Source organism: Tauraco erythrolophus, chromosome 17 (assembly GCF_009769465.1).
Source record: "Tauraco erythrolophus isolate bTauEry1 chromosome 17, bTauEry1.pri, whole genome shotgun sequence".
Taxonomy (NCBI): domain Eukaryota; kingdom Metazoa; phylum Chordata; class Aves; order Musophagiformes; family Musophagidae; genus Tauraco; species Tauraco erythrolophus.
The window spans coordinates 11,434,248-11,453,889 of NC_141481.1; the positions used below are offsets into that span (position 1 = coordinate 11,434,248).

The 19,642-nt window shown below is 47.0% G+C and overlaps 1 protein-coding gene across 1 annotated transcript in view; it reads right to left on the reverse strand.

Moving 5' to 3' along the window:
• Window positions 1–19,642, reverse strand: part of RNF216 (ring finger protein 216) — a 64,607-nt gene that overhangs the window by 35,867 nt on the left and 9,098 nt on the right. The window contains 7 exon segments of the mRNA XM_009979334.2: window positions 13,716–13,794; window positions 14,252–14,400; window positions 15,376–15,513; window positions 16,522–16,572; window positions 17,514–17,653; window positions 17,939–18,053; window positions 19,068–19,232. Of these exon segments, the coding sequence (XP_009977636.2) occupies window positions 13,716–13,794; window positions 14,252–14,400; window positions 15,376–15,513; window positions 16,522–16,572; window positions 17,514–17,653; window positions 17,939–18,053; window positions 19,068–19,232 (837 nt within the window).

The following is a 19,642-nucleotide window of genomic DNA, read 5'->3' on the forward strand; positions in this document are numbered from 1 at the left end:
TGTTGGTTGGTCTGGCGGGTGAACCGGCTTTTCATTGTCTGGAAAAATGCTGCTCTTTACTTTTTACAAGATTTGTTTGTTTTTTAAAAAAGCCATATGATCTCTAAGCAGTGCCAAGCCTGCTTTGCTCCTCCTGCCTCTCGATGCTTTCCTGGATGCCTCGGGACTTCCTAGCAACCTCGTGGCAGAAACACGATCCATCGCCTTTTACGAGAAGGACGACCCGTTTAAAACAAGATCCCAGCTGCCCTCCTGCTATTCCCCAAATGGGAGGGCAGCAGTAGCCACGGGACCCCCACAAACACTGGGGGGAAGGCGGTGAGCAGCAGGCAGGGCTTTCCCAGCACCCAGGGGTAAAGCTTTCCCCACGCCCTCCGTTTTCAGCCTCTATTTGTCCCTTCTAAGGCCAAACATTAACACTGAGAGCACCCGGCGAGGAAAGCAGCCACCGAACAGCTAATGGGTGGTTACAGAAACATCGCAGGCTGCGGGATCCGGCGGCAGCTATGCCTGTTCAGGATTTTGGCACTGATTTATGACAAGTGTACTTGCGTTTCCATTAGCCGCAGCTTTCTCGGTTGACCCCTCTGCTCGGAGAGGCAGACTCCACATTAAACTCCCATCAGCTTTCAGTACCGCTGACCTCATTCCCAAAACTCGCAGAGATGTTTTACATCAGCCGGGGCCGACACATTCCATTAATGCTCCCCCGACTCAGGGAAACATCTGCTCTGTTTACACTGGTAGCAGCATGGAGACCACTTAAGCATCACCTCTGCTCTCCGAGCCCACGGTGGGAGGAGCAGCAGCACACGGGCCGGGTCCTGGACCTCCCAGCACCCAGCACAATGACCCGGCCATTAGTTATTTGACAGGGCAGAGGTTGTTTAAACCATCAAGGCGCAGGAGAGGTGTTATGTAGTAGCAAAGAAGGTGGTTTCCTTCAGGCCAGAAGCACGAGCTTGAGAGAGGTATTTGTGCCGACTCCAGCTGAACAGGCCGATGGGAAACAAGGAAGGATTAAAGAACGCCAGAAAGAATTCTTTTTTTTTTTTTTTAACCCCAATGGTTTTATGGATTCATACATTCAGGCAGAGATTCAACGGACACGGATGATCAACGTAGTTTAGAGCCCACACGTGGAGGGCACCTCTGTCTGTGCCACCTCCCTAAACACACCCCACTGGGTGCTGGGTGCCAAACTGACCCTCGCACCTCTCTGGCTGCCCAGCCAGGGAGGAGTACCTGCACGGAGGCTCTTCCCACAGCAACGGGAGAAAACAGATGCCTTCCTGAGAGCAAGGCACAGCTCATCCAAAACAACTCCTCCAGCCCCGCAAATGTACCCCAGACACCACCTCACACACCTCAGCTTACCAGCAGCCACCAGCTTCTTACTGGAAAAGCCTGACAGCTCTGAAGTACCTGTTCATGTAGCGGATGCTTATCTATCAGTATCACATGCCAGGCCGTGATGGCAAATCTCCACCAGATCAAGGGCGTGCTACTACATATTTTCCCAAGGATTTTTGACTGCTAAGACCTCCAAAAGGCAAAACCCTAAAACACTTGTTGCTCCCATTGTTCCAGTGTTAGATGTGCCTTAAATTAACCCCCGATGTCTTTGGTTGTTGCTGGAAGCTCTCTTTTCCATTAACCATCTAGTCAAGGCTATAGCTGCTAACAAGCCCGTGAGGACACATAAAAACATACAGTAGCCTTGGAATATTTGACAGCATCTGTCACAAACAGAGATGGAGCGTGCCACATACGGGGGCATTCAGCAAGGGCTGTAAGTTTTTATTATAACAAAGACAAGAACACGATCGGCTGTTTCCATCACTGATCGTTTCACTCGTACGTGGATTTGCTGCATTTTAGATTTTTGCCCTTTTACAGAGCTTTGCAGAGCCTGGACTATGAGCTCACACAATAGTTAAGAGGAGAGGACCACGAAAAGACCTTGATTCTCACAGAGGTCTTAGGCACCCAAACCACTACTCAAATGCCCCTGTAAACAAGCAAGAAATACACCCCAAAACATAATAAAACATTATTTTTTTTTTAACTGCATGCTAACGAAGGCTGGTCTGATTTGGGCTGTGGCAGGCAATTCAGTCAACCCAACCCCGCCAATGCTGAATGTAATCGCAGGTACTGGGGTGGGAAGAGAACAAAAACCATGTTTGCTCTCCATCTTCTGTAACGCATTAGGAACGAGTGATGCGATCTGCACAAACATTCCCTGTTTTTCACCCCGTTCATGGTGTCCAAGGCACCAGCAGCTCACAGCTTTGCCAATTCCACTGCAAAGCTCAAACACTGACTTAAACCATTTTTATCTAATCCTCTTTCAACTAAAGTGATGAAAAATCAGGAGAAGAAGTTGGCACTGAATGAGACAACGCAAATTGTCCCTTTCTACTTCCTTAATTCACATGTTAGGGGACAACCACAGCTGGGAATTTCAATCTCTGGAGCAATTAAAGAAAATTAAATTCAAGGAACGAGGCCTTATGCACTCAAAGCTTCATTAACCCTGTCGCCTTTTAATTAAATACGTGCACATGAAATTTTGGACCAAGAAAGCATTTGCCTTTCTGACGACACTCAGTTTTAACGGCAAATCAGTACTCACCTTTTAAAAAAAAAGAATACTGAGGTCGTAAACTCCAGACCTCTCCAGCTCCACAATGGCTTTATTACTAAATACGTGGTAGAAATCACTGCCTATCACCAGCTCCCACTTAACGGGAACGTCTGCTCTCCCTCAAACACCCTAAGCTGCACTAGCAAAGCTCTGCTTTGGGCTTGCTCCGACGTAACAGACAGTCCCACCAACATCACAGATACAACACGAGATGGGATTTAAGAGCCCTACACACTTACTACTAACAGTTAGATAAATAAAGTTGGCTAGCTACAGCAGGATAGATTTTTTCAGCCCACGGAGAAGAGATTAGAGCAGCCAGCCTCTCTTTTAAATACAGTTCATCCTTACAAAAGGCTCAGGCAGGCGCCGAAGGCGGTGTGCGACTAGGAGAGTTTAAAGGATAATCTTTGAAAGGGGATATTGTCAAGTCTGCCCAGCCTAAATATCCCGTTCGCTTTGTGCGAGCTACCATCTGACTTGCGAGGGAGTCATGCTGCTCGTGTGCCGGCCTCCCGGCTTTGTCGGGAATATCAATGAAGCACGCTACTCGTTTATCTGGATGCACGACCGCCTAGCAGGGACCGAGCACAAATTGCTTTGATGTTCCCCATCGTCAGCCAAAAGCAGTGTCACCCAACTGATGCACGCGCGGGCAGTCACACGTACCGGCACCAGCAACGCAGAGAGGGAGGAAACACACAGTCCCTTCCCTTGGCTCCAAGAGACTAAGAAATCCAGCACCTTGAGCCAGCCAGCTCCCCGAGAGACATCCTCTGGTTCCCTCATCACCAGCAAGGAAATGTGTATTGGCCTCCCAGCTTGCCAGCAGGGAGACCGTCTGTCTAGTGACTCTGGGAGAGATTAGGCTTCAGTTTGTCGTTTTTCTTTTAAAGCATCTTTTTGGGAGACGGACTTCAGTCTCACGCCAGCACACGCTTATCCATTTTGTGTTTTATTGCTTACCTGTGTATTTTCACTGTGTGAACCATTTCAAAGAAGAGAACAACGACAGCACGTGTTTAAAGAGATTGCTTTCTCTAACTGTCCCTTACGATAAGAGTTGACACGTTTTGCAGTAAATGACAGTTCCCTTTTCACACTTGCCCCTCTCTCAAGGAGCAAGCTAATGCGACAGCACAACTGCTCGTGCAAGGCCTCCGAGGGATGCCGGATTCCTAAGGGGATGCTCTGTCCAATTGAGTGAAGAGGCACAGCTCCATTAACCAGAAGCAGGAGAGACAGGCAATTCCTTATGCTTACAGCAGCCCAGCTTTCACAGGTTAATTGCTGCAACCCCAAATTAATGTTCTTGTTCTGATTTCACAGCAGCCATATTCTCTTACACGGAGCATGGAGAGCTGTTTGCTGCTACAGGATGCCCTTGGTACTACCAAGGACAATCTGAACGCACTGAGTGTGACAGGCTCAACGCTGAATGCAAAAACAAACCCAGCCACCTCTGCTTCCTCAGCCTTTAACACCAACAAGGGAAGGGGCTTCTACTACAGCGCCAGCAATGAAGAGCACATGAATTTTGTGATGCTTGAAGCACTACCAGGCAGAACACAACGTATCACTCCATTCCTCCGCTCCTGGAAATTACAGGTCCATTAACCTTCTCGTGAGTGCGAGATGGTCTTCTCATCTGCATGCAGCAAATAAGCAAGGAGGACGCGCATGGTGAATGCGCACAGGTACGCGACGGGGTGAAGGAGGCCATTTCTAATGCAAACCTGCTCGTACAAGGAGTTCTGCTCCCCAGTTCTGATGCTATCATTTTATGATGACAACATTTCCTGACCCAGTTTCTATCTTGCTCCTCATTCCTTTGCTACAAGTAGTAATTAGTAATGTCGGTGTTCTGGCTGGATTGCTACAGTCCCATTAATAATGCAAGAGCAGTAACAGAGAGAGAGTGAGCAGAAGAAAAGAGGCTTGAAGGTTAAAAGCAGTAAGAGAATGCATTTTGGGGGCAATGGAAGGGGAGGGAGGAGGAAGAGGAGAAGAAACGCTGTCCTACTGAGATTATAAACCATATACTTCAAAACATATTGCTCCTTTCAGGTGGAAGTGGTGAGTGAGTCAGTCATGGTTAATCAGAAGACAATACGCAAATAAGAATGACACACAGAGGTGATTTTTACTAAATTAGAATAAAACTTCTGTTTCACCTTCCCTTTCCCCCTTCTAAACTTGCTGCCTCACCACTTCATGTTCCCACTTCTCCGTTACTCAAGTTTCAGAGGTCAAGGGTAATCTGGCATCCAACACATGACACACACTGAAGTTTACTCTCTCCAGAGGAACTTCTGCAGAGACCAGCCCATACCTGCCCATCTACAGCCAAATCTTTAATGCCAGTAATCAAGCTGCTCCTGGTGCACCTTAACCTGAGGCTCTGCTGAAGCTGTTTATGACATGTACTCTGAACCTAAAATAGTGCTGAACTTGAACAGGTAACCCAGCATCAACCCGTGCTTCCAAGGCCAGCCATTCTCCAACACAGATGGCAGTTCCCTCAACAGCAATAGCTTCACCACCATGTAAGGCACACAAGCCTCCTGATCACACCGAATAAAGCTGCTGGAACTGCATCCTCAACTGCATCACCTGGAAACTTCTTCCCCCCCTGCCCCTTTTCTCTTTCTTTTCCTGCTAAGTCCAGCATAGAAACAAAAGTAATAAAAGAGTCTACAGGTTTGGAGTTGATTCCTCAGCTGTTCCTATCGCTGACCGAAAATTCACATTGACAGTGGAAGGGTTAAAGTGCCTCCGGCAAGCCAGGAAGGCAGCTTGTTTGGGGTGGACTCCGGTCCAACACCGAAAAGCAGGCATCTTCTAAAGGGGCTGGTGGTCCCTGGTTTTCCTAAGGATTTGCACGACACATGAGCTAACTTTTAAAGGTCTCTCAGCAGAGCTGACCAGCCACACTATTCCTCTCCCGGTGTTTGGCATTTGCAGCTCCCTACACGATACCAGGCCTCTTGTTAGTGATGATGTAGAAAGCAAAACAAAACACGTGCTTTCTGTTAGCTGAAATCACACACGTGTCTCCCTCTTGCAATATATATTCCAATATATCAGCTTATCAATGTTATTATGTAACTGCAGCACAGCTCACTGTCACTTCAGAGAACGATTCCAAAGTCCTCCAGCACAAAGGGCTCAGATGACCATCCAGAAGGGATAAAAAGCCAGCAGGCTCATTGAGATGAGCTCAAGGAAGAGTGGCAAAGGAAGGAAAAAAAAAACCCACCAAACTGGAAAGATCAGCTTTAGAGCTGCATTGCTTTTTCAAAGAGACCTTTCAAGTATCACTTCCTCCGCAGAGAGGAAGCGAGAGGAGCTGGAGGTTCTCCGATACAAACAGCTTCCCCTCCACGACAATGATATAAAAGGATGAGTGTTTTTAAAAAGGAAAAAAAAAAAAAAAAAAGAAAAAAAGGAAAGCAGGCCAGCCCTGAGCACACTGTGACCAAATTAGGAAACAAACTCTACTGACAGCCTCCAAAATGGACATCGTCTGCAGCAGCCTTGTATTAGCTCAGGAAGTCTGATGACTGTGTCATCTGCTGAAACCTGTTTATGTGCAAACAGAAAGGAGAAGCAAAACACTTCCTTGCACTACACATGCCAGGTTAGGCCATCCCAGCACCCCGGCCCCACGGAGACAGTCATCAGCTGCCCTGACACAATACTACTCAACCCCTCCACCGCTGACTCACAGCCCTCCAAAGATAACCCTGCCCTGGAAGCACCAAGGTGCAGCAAGGTGAGGTGTGTGCAGAGTATCGGAGGTTTAAGTGTGTTTCTAAAGCGGTTGGCTGTGGCGGATGAAGCTGAGGTTAGAGATCAGTGATTACCACGACAGGAATGTGAGGGGGAGGAAAGAGAGAGGAAAGATGTAGTTTCTTGACTAAGGTCAGAACAATGTTTTTAATTTGGCTTGGGAACAGCCTTTTTCCATCCTCTCCAACCTTCGTTTCCACTGCAGCAGCAAAATGATAACCCTGCTCCGATGTGTTTTAACCTTAAACTCGCCCCTGCTGCCGTGAAGGGTACTGGTACCGAGCACCCCGGGCAGCTCGGTGGCATCCCTACCTGTCACGAGGACAGACAAGCGACAGAGGCTGTCACTTCGCTGTTTAACACTCAAACAAGTCGAGCAGTGCGAGCACTCCGCTCCGTACAGAGGTTTAGGGGTTTCTCCACGATGTTAGGGCGATCACCTTACGCTGCTCCCTCTCTTGTTCCCTGTATGAAACGGAAGAACATCACTCCTCTATTTCTTTTGCAAAGGGATCTAGGAGGAAAAAGTAAAGCTTTAGCTCATCTCAGCCTGCTGCGGGTCTCAGCCTCTGCTCAACCCTCAGCACAACTACAGCCTTCAGAGGCCTTCCAGCCCCAGCAGTTTGGCTACGGGATCACTCCAGCAACTTGCCACGTTCAAGGCAGTCAAGGACTTTTCATATCCTGGCACCACTCGCCCAGGGTGCTCTTATCCAACACCTCCTGGAGTCCATCAGCTTATCTCCAAAGATGTTGTCATCGTGCATCTGCACTGACCACAGGTCTGCAGCCCCTCTCCGCGGCTCCTTTGCCCAGGCGGTTGCAGGCTGTGCCAACGGAAAGAAGGGGAGACGAGACTGCTGAGGCTGAACTTTCCATCCCCACGTGAAGTTTCATTCAGTTGATCACCTCTGGACCTTTCCTTGGCATAGGATAAAGCTATGAAGGGAAGATAGCACTGCTATCTCGTATGGACCTGACAAAGAGGTATTCCCTGGGCAGTAAACAGCGGGAGAATTGCCTTTTCACTGAATGGATATTGCTATATAAGGCAGAAAGCAAGCATGGGAGTGAGCTTTGTTGCTTGAAACTGCCCTGACTTACACAGTCTATTTTTAAAGGGACTAGTTTGAGTTCTTGCTTTCAGCAGCTTTTTTCTTCCCCCTCTAAGAGACAGACACCCCATTTAAACTGACCTCTTTCCTCAGGTCCATTTCCAGGCTGGGCTTTGGCCTCTCCTCCTCTGTCAGACTCATTTATCAAGTGAAGCATTCCCACATACCACTGCATAAATAGACTTGACCTTGTAAAAGCAGCAGTACCTGAGCTCCCACTGATGTAATCTCTCCACCTCAGCACAGCAATGAACCCGGCCTGCTCTTACCCTCTTTTTCCAGGTGAGGTATTCTTGGAGCGCCTACAGACCCTTCCTATGTGTCCTGAGGAAGGGTGGCAGGTATATAAACCAGGCAAGGAGTGATTTTGGGGTGATCATTGTGGCTCCTCTCTGGAAAGGTGCATTTAGCTACTGCTGGCATCACTCAATTCTTGTAGCTGCTCCTGGCCCAGACCAAGCATACACCAAAGAGCAAGCTACAGAGGTTCCCCTGGGATGAAAACCTGGGACGAAAACTCATTCCCAGTCCCTGGCTTTCCTGGGTGTTCCCCCTCAGCCAGGGAGCAAGCTGTCAGTACAGCAAGCAGGCATGCAGCGTCCAGCTTCCAGGGAAGCAAGGAGAGCCCCCGGCACACAGCTTTCCCTTGGTCCCCTTGCAGCCCCCCAAAAAAGGTAAGTGTCTTGCCCAGTATAAAGCTGGAGATGAGAAGATCTCCTGACTCTCAGCACTCCTCACGCAACTTTGACCCTACACGCCTCAGTGGGACCGACCACGTGGTTTAGCACGCGCGTGCTCTTCCTACACACGACTGTACTTTTAAGGCTTTGCTGTTCCAGGAGCACTCTCCTGTTATCTGTCTTCCTTTAGAACTTGGCAGTAAAACCGAGTGGGGTGTTATCTGCTGCCTACAATCACCTCCATCCCACCTTCGGCCTTGGTCCCTCCCTCCTGCCCATCCCTTTGAGGAGCGATACGGAAATCACGGGCGCTCCTGCCGCGGCACTGCCGGCGATAGCATCGCCGCTCGCCCTGCCCGCGGCACGGAGCACCGCCGCTGCAGACGAGTTTCAATGTCCTTTTAAGGAAGAAAAATGAAAATCGCCTGCCCTGCCGCGGAGTGCCTCCGAGCCGAGCTGACAGACGGAAACTTGCCATTTGTTGTGGGTTTGGCAGCAACAGAGCGGAGCGTGTTCCCATGCGCACCGCTCATTTAAAAAGGGTGCAGTGAAGGCACTGTGCTGGAGGAGAAAGCTGAGAGCTGCGGAGCAGGAGGATTCAGAGATGCAGCACTGAGGAGGAAGATGACAGAGTCATGAAAAGATGGCTTAGACCTTTCTGTTGGCCTGGACAAGCAGGAGACAGGCCTCTGGACAAAAGTGTACGCAGGCACGAGCGCTCCATTCCCAAGTCCCCCAGTAAGACACGTAGCAAGGCCCTCCACACTGCATCTCCCTTTCTTCCTCGTCCCAACAAGTTCTGCTAAACCCCATGCACAGACACAGGAGGATGTTCCCATCCTCCATTTAAACACAGGAGTTGGTTCTTGAGGTCATTGCCACCAGAAAGAAATTACAGGGGTCTGCCATAAGTGAGCGCCACCTTTGGCTCTGCTTTCCACTAAAGCTGTGGGACTAAGCTCTAAGTAACAACTAAATCCAAATAAATATGCTCAAGGAAAAGCATACAGGAACAGCAATAAGAACGGCTGAACGGAGAACGAGACGGGGCCATGGGACCTTCAAAATGTTTGTGCTGCTGTCAGGAAGCTGAATGAGACAGCAGACTTCAACAGCTGGGAAAACATGTTGCAAACCAAGGAGAATTAAGTAATTCTCCATATGCACATCCTACTCTGAGGCATTTTGGACAAGCTCAATTTCTCCAACCAGAACAATTTTTTTTCCCCATGTTGCATGCACACACCCTGCCAGTGACAAATCTCGACACATTTTAAGCCTAAAACCACGGCGCATCTGGAGTTGGGCAGGACAGCTCCAGGCAGCAAAGGGCCAGCCTCTAGCCCAGAAATAATGGGCCCTGTGGTATGTGTTGGATGACATCCATGGAAGGGTATGTCATCCTGAACACATCCCCTGCTGCTGGGTACTTGATTACACAAACGTTTCCCCTTGCACCCTATAAAACACTTGTAACTGGATGACGGGTGGCTGGGGCTGCCTTGTTGCCTACCTCTGAATCACGAGCAGCTGCGCGCACCATTCCTGCACCAGGTACAGAGATCACAGGCGTTGCAGTAGGTCCCTTAGCTCCTTCTGTAACTTAAAGTCTTGTTGATTGTGCAAGAATTTGTTTAAGCAAGGCCACTCACGTCAAAAGTTGCTGCAAACTGTACAAAGCACCTTATGCTTATTACCATGGGTTGTGGATGCAGCGTTAGCACCCTGCTAAGAGAAGCCGTGTTCAGACACAGCTTGCCAGGCAGAGCTCTGCACAAGCTTAAACCTGTCTCACTTCCAACAGCAAACAAAGGTTAAAAGCAGCTGGGTGCATCTGTTCCTAGCCAGCACCTTGAAATCAATCCTGAGACATTCTAGCAGCTTAAAACATCTCCTAAAACAGCACGTCTTAGTCCCGCAGATTAGAAATACACACCAGGATTGCTGTGGCCGGAAAGCCTAACCCAAAGACAAAAAGGCAAAAGAGTGGAGGTTTTATCCATCTGACACAGGCACAGCAATGCTCGTTTTTCCAGCGTGATGGTTCAGGCATCCAGCAGGCAAACCTGCCCCATAAACACAGCCTCATTAGCGGCGTGTGCTAAGGAGCCCTGAACGAGAGCGGCAGCTGCCCACTCCAAGGGCAATGCCAATGTAGCACCACGCAAGCGTCCGCCGTCACCTCCCCACATCCAGCCAGCATCCAGGCAGACGACGACTCGGTGCAATAAAGTAACAAAAATCCTACACTATGAACAAGAGTTTTAAGGAAAAGTCTCATAAATACCAGTCCCTGTAACGTGGCCTGGCTATGAAATGAACATTGAGGGTTTCGAGCTCTCCGGCACCGGAGGGACAGTGCTGCTCCGTGCATGCATTATTTCCATGGCAACGGCAGCTTTCACCTCCCCATCTCTGCGCTGGCTGAAAGCCCTGCAGTGCTTTGTGCTGAGACTGCAAAGAGGGGCGACTGTCTCCCCCACCCGCAACACGGCGCCGGGGACAGCAGCAAGCAGCCCGGGAACAAAAGCCTTGTCTTCACCAACAATATGGGGTCTTGGGAGGAGGGAGGCTGAGCAGAAAGGATGGACTTCCTTTTCTGGTGGGAAGCAGGACTTCCCCCAACGTGCAAAAGTGCACGCTCACTTCCCAACGTTGCTCAAGTCAACAAGCAACATGTGTCTCTCTTAGTTTTACCAGAATTGCCAGCTTTGGTTCGCTCTGTCAGAGCACTGGGAGGAGAAACATGCATCGTTAGAGATGAGAAATTCAAGTGTCGCTTCCACGCAGGGATCCCTGTGCAGAATAAGACAGAGGGTGACCGAGCAGGCTGGCAAACCCTCCTGCCACAGGGAAGCCTGGCTCCATGCACGGTCAGTGAGCCGTCGCAGAGCACAACCCCAAAACTCAAACAGGTCTCAGCAAAAGCTGCCTCTTGCCCAGCACCAGCTCAGACTGCACACAACCAGGAGAACGCATCTGTAGGGTGGCTTGGGCAATGTTTTTCTTTGGCTAATTAAGCTTTTCGTCCACCCTGCAGCTCATGATATTAAGATTCAAGCCCTGGCCACCTAACTAGAAGCCAAACTTCACGCCACGCAGCTGGAGCCACAGTGGCCCTGGCAGATGGTGCTGGCTCATCTGCATGCTCTCCATGCAGCCGTTCAGTCGCAGAAGGCAACCAGCAGCTCTGTCCGTTGCTGAGGTTACAATTAGCCACATTTTGGTCCCTGCAAGGTGCAAATGACTCGAACTACAGGTGAGATGCATAAGCAGTGACCTGGGTAAGCCTACAGCTCTTATTATTGAGCCCAGCGTACATACATACAGCCAAAATGAAGGCCTCCAGCTGGTTCCCATCAGTCACTTTACAGTACATTCATAGTTGGCCCAAACATGAATCAACATCTCTGCAAGATTTAAAGGAAAGCTTAAAAGTATCAACATGAACTCTCAAAGCAAGACAAAGGATTCAGGTGACAGAGCAAAGAAATACAACAGGACCACCATCTGGTCCTCTTCTCCCCACCCCTGAGGAGCCTTGAGATTTCAGGAGAGACACATTTTGACCTTTCCCTTTCCACACTTCCCCTCGCGTTAGGTTCAGCTGTGCAAATGCAGTCCTTCCAACCAGAGAGGGACTCCTTCCAGGATCAGTCATCACCACCGCCGAGTCTGCCAGAGGCACTGCTAGCAAAGCCAATGCATCCTCTCCAACCTCTGCAGAGTTCCCTAGATTAGCCCTTTCCTCCCTCAGGGCAACAGTTTCCTGCAAGCGAGAGCATTAACTGAAATTCTTCATTCTGGAGAGAGACAAGATAGCGGGAATACGAAGAACCACTGCAGCTGATACTGTGAGACAACACCACATCCTGCTATCTGAATTCCTCACCCTCAACTTCAAATCCTAAAGTCGTTCATGACTTCTAAGAAGTGCACAAAGCTACTCAGCAGATTTTCAGCTAATGAATCAACACAAGCTGTCCAGGAAACCAGAAATCCAGCCCACTGGAATGCTGCAACCCCAGGGAGGGGAGGCAGGCAGTATGCTAGGAAGGAAATGAAACAGCAAACCAGAAGGAAAGGAGCGTTTCAGCACTGACCCCTCTTACCACAGTTACTGTGCTGCATTACACATTTGAGGGAAAAAAAGCGACTTCAATTCGTTTTGCACATTGAAGCGTTCATGTTTTTCAAGCCTGAATTTTGTTCTGTGGTGCTGACATGTACATTTTGAAAACAACTCGTTTTTTGCAAAAACGGTAAGAAAAAATTTTGATTTAAATGTGAATCAACATTGCCACCTAGTGACTAGCAAACCTCCTTGCTCATGACACTTGGAAGATCCATCAGAATCTCATTTCTTTCCCAAATGCTAGAGGTAGATGTTAGAAAAACATATCTGGAAATTAGAGATATAAAATGGAATTGTGTGTCTTTCATAAGCAGCTTTCCTCCGCCGGTATGTTCAATTTTCACTACAGAACACAAAGTTCACTGCTGGCAACTTCAATTTCTCCAGACAATAGAATTTGACTTCCTATTGCTTTCCCAATACAGGCAAATGGTGGTGTCACCTCCATATAAGAACTCAAAGCTATGAAAGCTGCAAGCACAACGTTAATGTCCTCAAGAGGCACTTCAGCAATTAGCAGAAATCTCTGCTGGGGGACACACAGTTCCCTGAATATTGCACGAGAATTCCTTGTTGTGGCTAAAGTTACGCAAGACGCCTTGTAGCTGCGGTGCTAAACACCGTACTGGCCTTGGCTCACCAGTGCCAGATGTAAGCAAGGGTCTGCATGCATTCAGGAGACTGGGAAACACATTTCTAGGCTTCTATGTTTCCCCAGAACAGATGGTGCAGAAACAGCAAGTTTTCCCCACTCCATCCCCCCGTTGGGCCTGATGATTCTCCTGTTATGGCTATTAGCAAACTTTGAGAGAAGCACAAAGATCTTGTGCCCTTTGAATGGCTCACATTTCAGTGAGCTCTTCCAACAAGTTTTTTGTCACTTCCAACTGAATCTCTATTTGGGCGACAGCATAAAAGAAAAACGCAGATGCTAATTCTCTTCAGGATAGCACACAAAGTTGTTTCAGCTCATTTTCCAGAATTTTCATCAGATAAAGGATTACAATTTGGTTTTATGCCTTTTAAACACTCAGCTCCTTGTTTACCTAAAACACTTCTCAACATGCAAGACAGCAACCTATGGCATCCATAAGCTTTTTTAGCCAACATCTTCCAAGGAAAGAAAAGAATACTGATGCTTTTAACAACAGTGCCCTAAAATTCACTTCTCCAGCCACAGGCTTTTACAGAAGATCAGTAGGATCCAGCAAATACTTTGACCGCTGCCCCATGCAGCCACACGAGACACTCATTCACCTGCTACTAGGAAGTGTGAGTTGTCCTCCCAGCTCTCCTGCCCAACACTCCAGAAGAGACCAAATGGCAAAGCATCCCCCAATTACCTTTCTGCAGCGGGGATTAGGGCAGCTGAACCTCTTCACATCGCTGTCCAGTAGAGCTGGGAAGTTACAGAACGGACACCTGCAGCCCAAAATAAGATGCCATTAATGCAGCGTGCCAAACATATCTGTGCTGAAAGCAGATTTAGTCAAACAGCTATGTAGTAGTTAATAAGGCTGCCAACCAAATGCCTGCTGCCAGGATGTGCTGACTACTGCTTTTTTGCTCCTATTTCTTCGATCGTTTCCCTGTTTGCAATCAAAATATTATATGCTCAGCACTGCTTTTGACCATGTAATTTAGAGGATCAGCACAGAGCTGGCAAGCAAGTCTTGGGGGAGACAAGTCTATTGAATTTTAATCTGCTCCTAGTCAAAGGCAGATCAACCTGAATAAAAACAGACTCAGGAAGGCAGAAGCCTGAATTTATAATACAGCTCTTTGAAAGCTACCTACCTCAGTCAGCACACGTTTAGGGTTTCAGGGAACAATTTTCTACCACAGTAAGTGCAGTCTGCATCCTCTGCTGGACATTTACCTGACAAGCTCATCCGCACAGGCAGCAGCCACCTCCTCCTCAGCTTTCCGCTCATAGTATTTACAGAGGATGTTCTCTGGAAGCACTTTCTCCAGCTCACTGGTGGGGAATGAACATGTGCAACTGCCTTCCATGCAGCTGAGCTCTGACTAGGGTTGAAAGGAGAGAGCTCAGGTTCATTATGATACTAACAAAAAGTAAGACTCACTACCCAGAAAAATTCCAAATAAACCAGTGCAGAGCCTTGATGACAACAGAGCTTAAGTCAGCAGATGACTGCCAGAGAATAGGTTTGCTATGGAAAGAACAAGACCAGTTAATCAAACAGATCAGGCCTCAAACAAACGCTGGGCATGAAGATGCTGTTGATAGCTGGGATCACAGCTGACTCACTCCAAGTCCACTGTGACCACGCAGTGGCCCGTTATTACTGTATGGTCTCTGCTCACAAACAGCATGTTGCACCTTTGTCAATACAGTCACATAAAATACAGCTGTCAGTTTGTATGTTTACATGAGTACAAAAGCATCCCACAGTTTGATCATCATATCTCGAGGCAAAGGAGCATTCACACCTCAGAGCAGGTTAATGACTCGTTTAGAGCTCAGCTAAGTACCAGGATAATTGCTAGCTAAATTGGAGACTAAGGAAGTCAGCAGTATCATAGAGGAACCGGCCCCCAAAATGAGCTGGGATCACAATGATATTATGAAGGACAAATTCTATTGACTAGGAGGAGACCGGTCAAGTCAGAGATAAGAGTGTGTTCTCTGTGTAGGTAACATTGGTTGATTAAGTAGAAAATAAAAACCAGATGAGTGCAAATTACTGTTGCTACTGTGAATGCTGTAGAAAGCGTTCCTAATAATCCAAGTCGCTAGGCATGGAGCACAAAAGACGGAGGTTAGCAGAACCGAAATCCTGTTCGGCAAAGATGCCATTGTGATGTTGCTGGCTTCATTTGATGGCGAGACTGACTTGTTGGATTTGCATTTCAGGACACAATTCCATTCAAATATTTTCTGGGAAGTGAGCTTACATCTGATTTAAGCAACAACACAGCAATGTGATCTCCCAATAGCAGTTTACCCATTTTTCCCTTGTCCAGTTGGGAAATTCTTACCTTCCCAGAGCCAAAGACTGCCTCCTGAGCATATTTAATTAGGCACTCCTTGCAGAACAAGTGACCATCCGCACACTGAGTTAGCTCTTCAAAGGCAAACTCCCCATAACAGCAGCGGCACTCTATCATCTGACCATCCTGCAGCCACGAGCAGAAGTATTAGCATCATCATCATCATCAAAACATCGATAGCTGTAGCAACATACAGGCACACACAACTGCAAGCCATAAACAATGCCAGCATTAATTCTCAAAAAGAGCAACAGATATACATCATTCCATTCCATATCCAATTTGGTGGTCAAAACTCACTAAGCACAATCAGAAACTCAGTTTTAAGTAACTTAATGTCTACATGTCCTGCTTGACAGGTTCCAAAAAGCTACAGAACACATGGTGTTTTAAGAATTCTTAGCTCATAGGCAGTTTGGGAAGCTGCAATCGCAGAGAAGCAGTGGAAAGCATACACCATTCATATGGGGAAAACCAAGCTTCAGATCTGTTGCTCTCTAAAGGAACATTTATCCATCTGCCTGCAGGGGCCTTGTCTCAGCCTCTTCACTGCAGGAGTGGAGAAGCTTGCCACTGTTGAAGAGTAAGTATGCTCACTTCTCCAAAAGGTCCAACATCTTCTCAGAAGTTTGAAGAGAAACGGGCATTGAGAATGGAAAGGTAATCCACAGCTGCTGAGCTGATCTCTAGCTTTTCCCTCTTTGTTTAAAGGGAAAGCTCTGATTTTCAGGTTTTTAAGGAGTCCTTTCTGCAAATGACGAAGGCCTTTCCACTGGCAGAGCTCCAGCAACAGCAAATCTGTTTTAAACAGCCATAATGGTGGTAGCAAGAGCAAACCTGGTGCTATTCCATCACAATGTTTGCTCTGGCCAGTAAAGAAACAAGCAGCAGCTGACTGAATTACTACAGATCATTACATGCATCAACACTGTCTTGCTGGATTCAGCTCCCTTCTACCTTTTCTAAAAGCCAGGCAACACACACTATGCATGTTTTGCCAGCTCAGCAAAAGCAGCACTGCAAATGCAGCTTCAGAAAAGCTCCATTCCAGAAGCCAAGAGTCTGTGAAGTAGTAAGTGCAAAACAGTGTCTGTGCATAAGCTGAACTCAAGAGACCACATTATAGGCACTGACCTTCTGATACTGCTCCTCATTCATCTGCAGAGCAAGGAGAAAGTCTGCATGCTGTAAGAGAGACACGTGCATCTGCATTTACAGAATAAAGCAATTTTCCAGCCTCTACACTTTTTTACACTATCTCAGGACTTACAAATCACCATAAAAGGCTCACTGTCTACTTACAACATCACTCAGCCCATCCTTCCAATCCATTAAGCTATTTATGATTCAGCTAAAACAGATGGGAGAAGCAAAGGCAGCAAGAACAAAGAACCAAATTCTATATTATGGAGGGCTGCTGGTTGTTTCCATGGGCGGGGATGATCTCACCCAATGGGTCCCTCCAGAGAAAGCCCCAAGGAACGTTAGCTTCGTGTTTAAAAGGGGACACTATCCATCTGCCTAAGAGACAGGGATCTTTAAAGAGCTGCTTTAGAAAGGACTGTAGGTGCAGAGCTGTGAATTCAGTCTTCCCTCAGACTAGGAAGGGAAGACAACACATCAGCGGGTATTGTAGGGTTGTGCTTCAAAACACATGGTCCTCAGCACAGGACAAGATGTTCTGCAGACACAGGACTGCCAACTTGTGGAAGGCAGAGTGAGTGGACAGACTGCCTTGGGCCTGATCATCATTCACCACCAACACTAAGCTGCAATTACGAGCCCTAAAGCGGCAGAGAAGCCTGCTAACAACTAGAGGCAAGAATTAATTAGTAGAGCTTTTACTACTTTGTAGCCAAAAAGGTCCAGAACGGTGTTTGCAAAAGTAGCAGCTATACATTTAAGTAAATATGAAACTGTGCTTGGCTTTTTTTCCTTCAAAAATGAGTTACTTGGGAAAAGTCATACATGTTAACAGGTAGTAAAGGGGCAAAGGTAGTCAGTTATTCAATATTTTGTTCAGTGTTTGCATTTCTTTAAGAGCAGATTTCCACGTTTAGGGCCAAGACCTCAAAAGCAGCTGAAGCTGTTTGCACCACAAGATCAAAGCAGCTCCCAGGACTCACCTCTGCCATCTCTTTCACTTTCTGCTCATAAAATTCCTGCTCCAGTAGCACTGGTGGGAGAAGAGAGAGCTTGTCATAGGACCTCCAGTGCCGTCTCTTATTCTCCAGGAAGAACATGCGCTTCTCAATTTTCACATCCCCTAAAGCAGAGTTAAAGGCACAATGAAATGGGATGAAGCAATCGGAAAAATGCTTAAATCATTCTTCCTCCACACACCACCAGCTGGACAACTTCAGCATCTCAAACAGCACTGTACCAAGCAGAGGTACTAATGAAGAATATCTCCAAAATAGATACCAGACAGTGACAGAAACATAGGTGGTTTGGGATCACACTGCTTGTCAAGAACAGTACTTTCTGCTGCAAGCCAGTTCTGCTTACAATAACGATGCAGAGAGCACGATACACACAGCTCAGTATTTACCTTGCTCAAATTTGAAGTCTATATATGAATACTGATTCATTTCTTTCCTCCTTTTTCGTTTCCCACTAGTTTCGGGAGACAACTCCTGCCATTTTTTGATAGCATCCGAAAAGGCCTAGAAAACAACATACAGATTTAAATTCTGTCTGTTCCTGGAAGAAAGCAGAAGCACATACCTCAAATCAAAGCACAGTACAAACATGTGCATAAGACTGATCTAAAACAGGAAAGCCAAACACCCCATAGAGAGGCAAGTACACTTCTTCCTTTTGTTCACGTTTTTTATGAGTACATAAAACCAAAACTATTCCATGAAACAAAACAGTTGAATGATACTTCCCAACACCTTAGCTCTTAACTCTAATACAGCTGGTGTCCACTCTGATGCAACAGAGCTGGTTTGTGGTTGGGTTTTTTTTGTTGTTGTTGAGTTTGGCTTTTTATTAAAAAAAAAGCAGCTCAAATACTCGGTGCTCAATCAAACAAGTGAAGAGACAAGGAGTTTTTGTTTTCACTAAGTCCTGAAATAGCAGAGAAAGAAGTTCAAGCAAGAGGAGCATATCAGAGAAGTAGATTCAAGTCAAAAGCTTGAAGTTGCATTTACATTCAGTTTGTTGATACTTAAAACAAGTGTCTTCCCAGCTCCATTGCAGTGAAACTCTTTTATGAGGAATATAGGACTCATTCCACAAGTCGTAATAGGAAGAAACAGGACAGTGAGACTTGAGCTTCTTTTCAATTACATGCAGTCAGTTAACTAATAGCAGCAGTTAAATGTTTTAAGATTTAACTAAATGTCTAGGCTTTATTGGCAATTATACTGCACTTCAGCGGCAACGTACAGAAACACTTCTCAGCTTAATGCATCACCTACCATCAACTAGATACCATTTCCCCAGTTCTCCTATTAGAGAAAAGTAAAAACTTCCTGCAGCGTTCTGTTTGGCCAATAAATTTTGCAAGTATCTACTCAATGGATTAATATTTCTTAAAAAGAAAGGAAGATTATAAAAAAAACCACCCACGACCACACACTAGCAGATGGTATAGTGAGGCAAAAGACATCGCACTGCTCTCCACAGACACAGGAGATAACCCCAGGAAAGAAAAGAGACTTGAACTGGAGAACCTTTCGCGTGATTGCATAGTGTCCCTTGAGTTCATGTAGTGCCCACTTAATGTCTTGGCTGCTCAGCATTTTGAAGTCTGCCATAAGGAGGTCAGCTGCCTGAATAAAGCACCGCTGATCAAGTGGGGCAAGTTTGGAAAAGTCGAAGTAGTCCACTTTAGGCACCTAAGGAAAAAAATGCAAAAGATATAAAAAGGCCGCTGTAACCACACACAAGAACACCCCAAACCACTCCTTCAGTGATCAGAACCTTCTGCGAGACGGTCCAAAACTCAGGTTACACAGCACCCAGCTCTGGGCACCTATCTAACCATCAGCTTAGGGCGCAGCATGGGTGTGAAGCCTACTGGTGTACATACTCGTGCAGGAAACCTGCCCTGAGCCACGCCACGCTGCAGCTCTGCTCCCAGCAGGACCCACACCATGTAGTTTAAAGCCATTGTGTGCAGCTGCACGAGACGGCAAGGAGACGATGCATTTAGGTCACTAGAAAGGGTGAACAACTTTATTACCTCGAGGTTGAAAGAAGCGTCCAAGAATAGAAAGAGGTATTTGGCATTTCTCTCTCTCAGGCC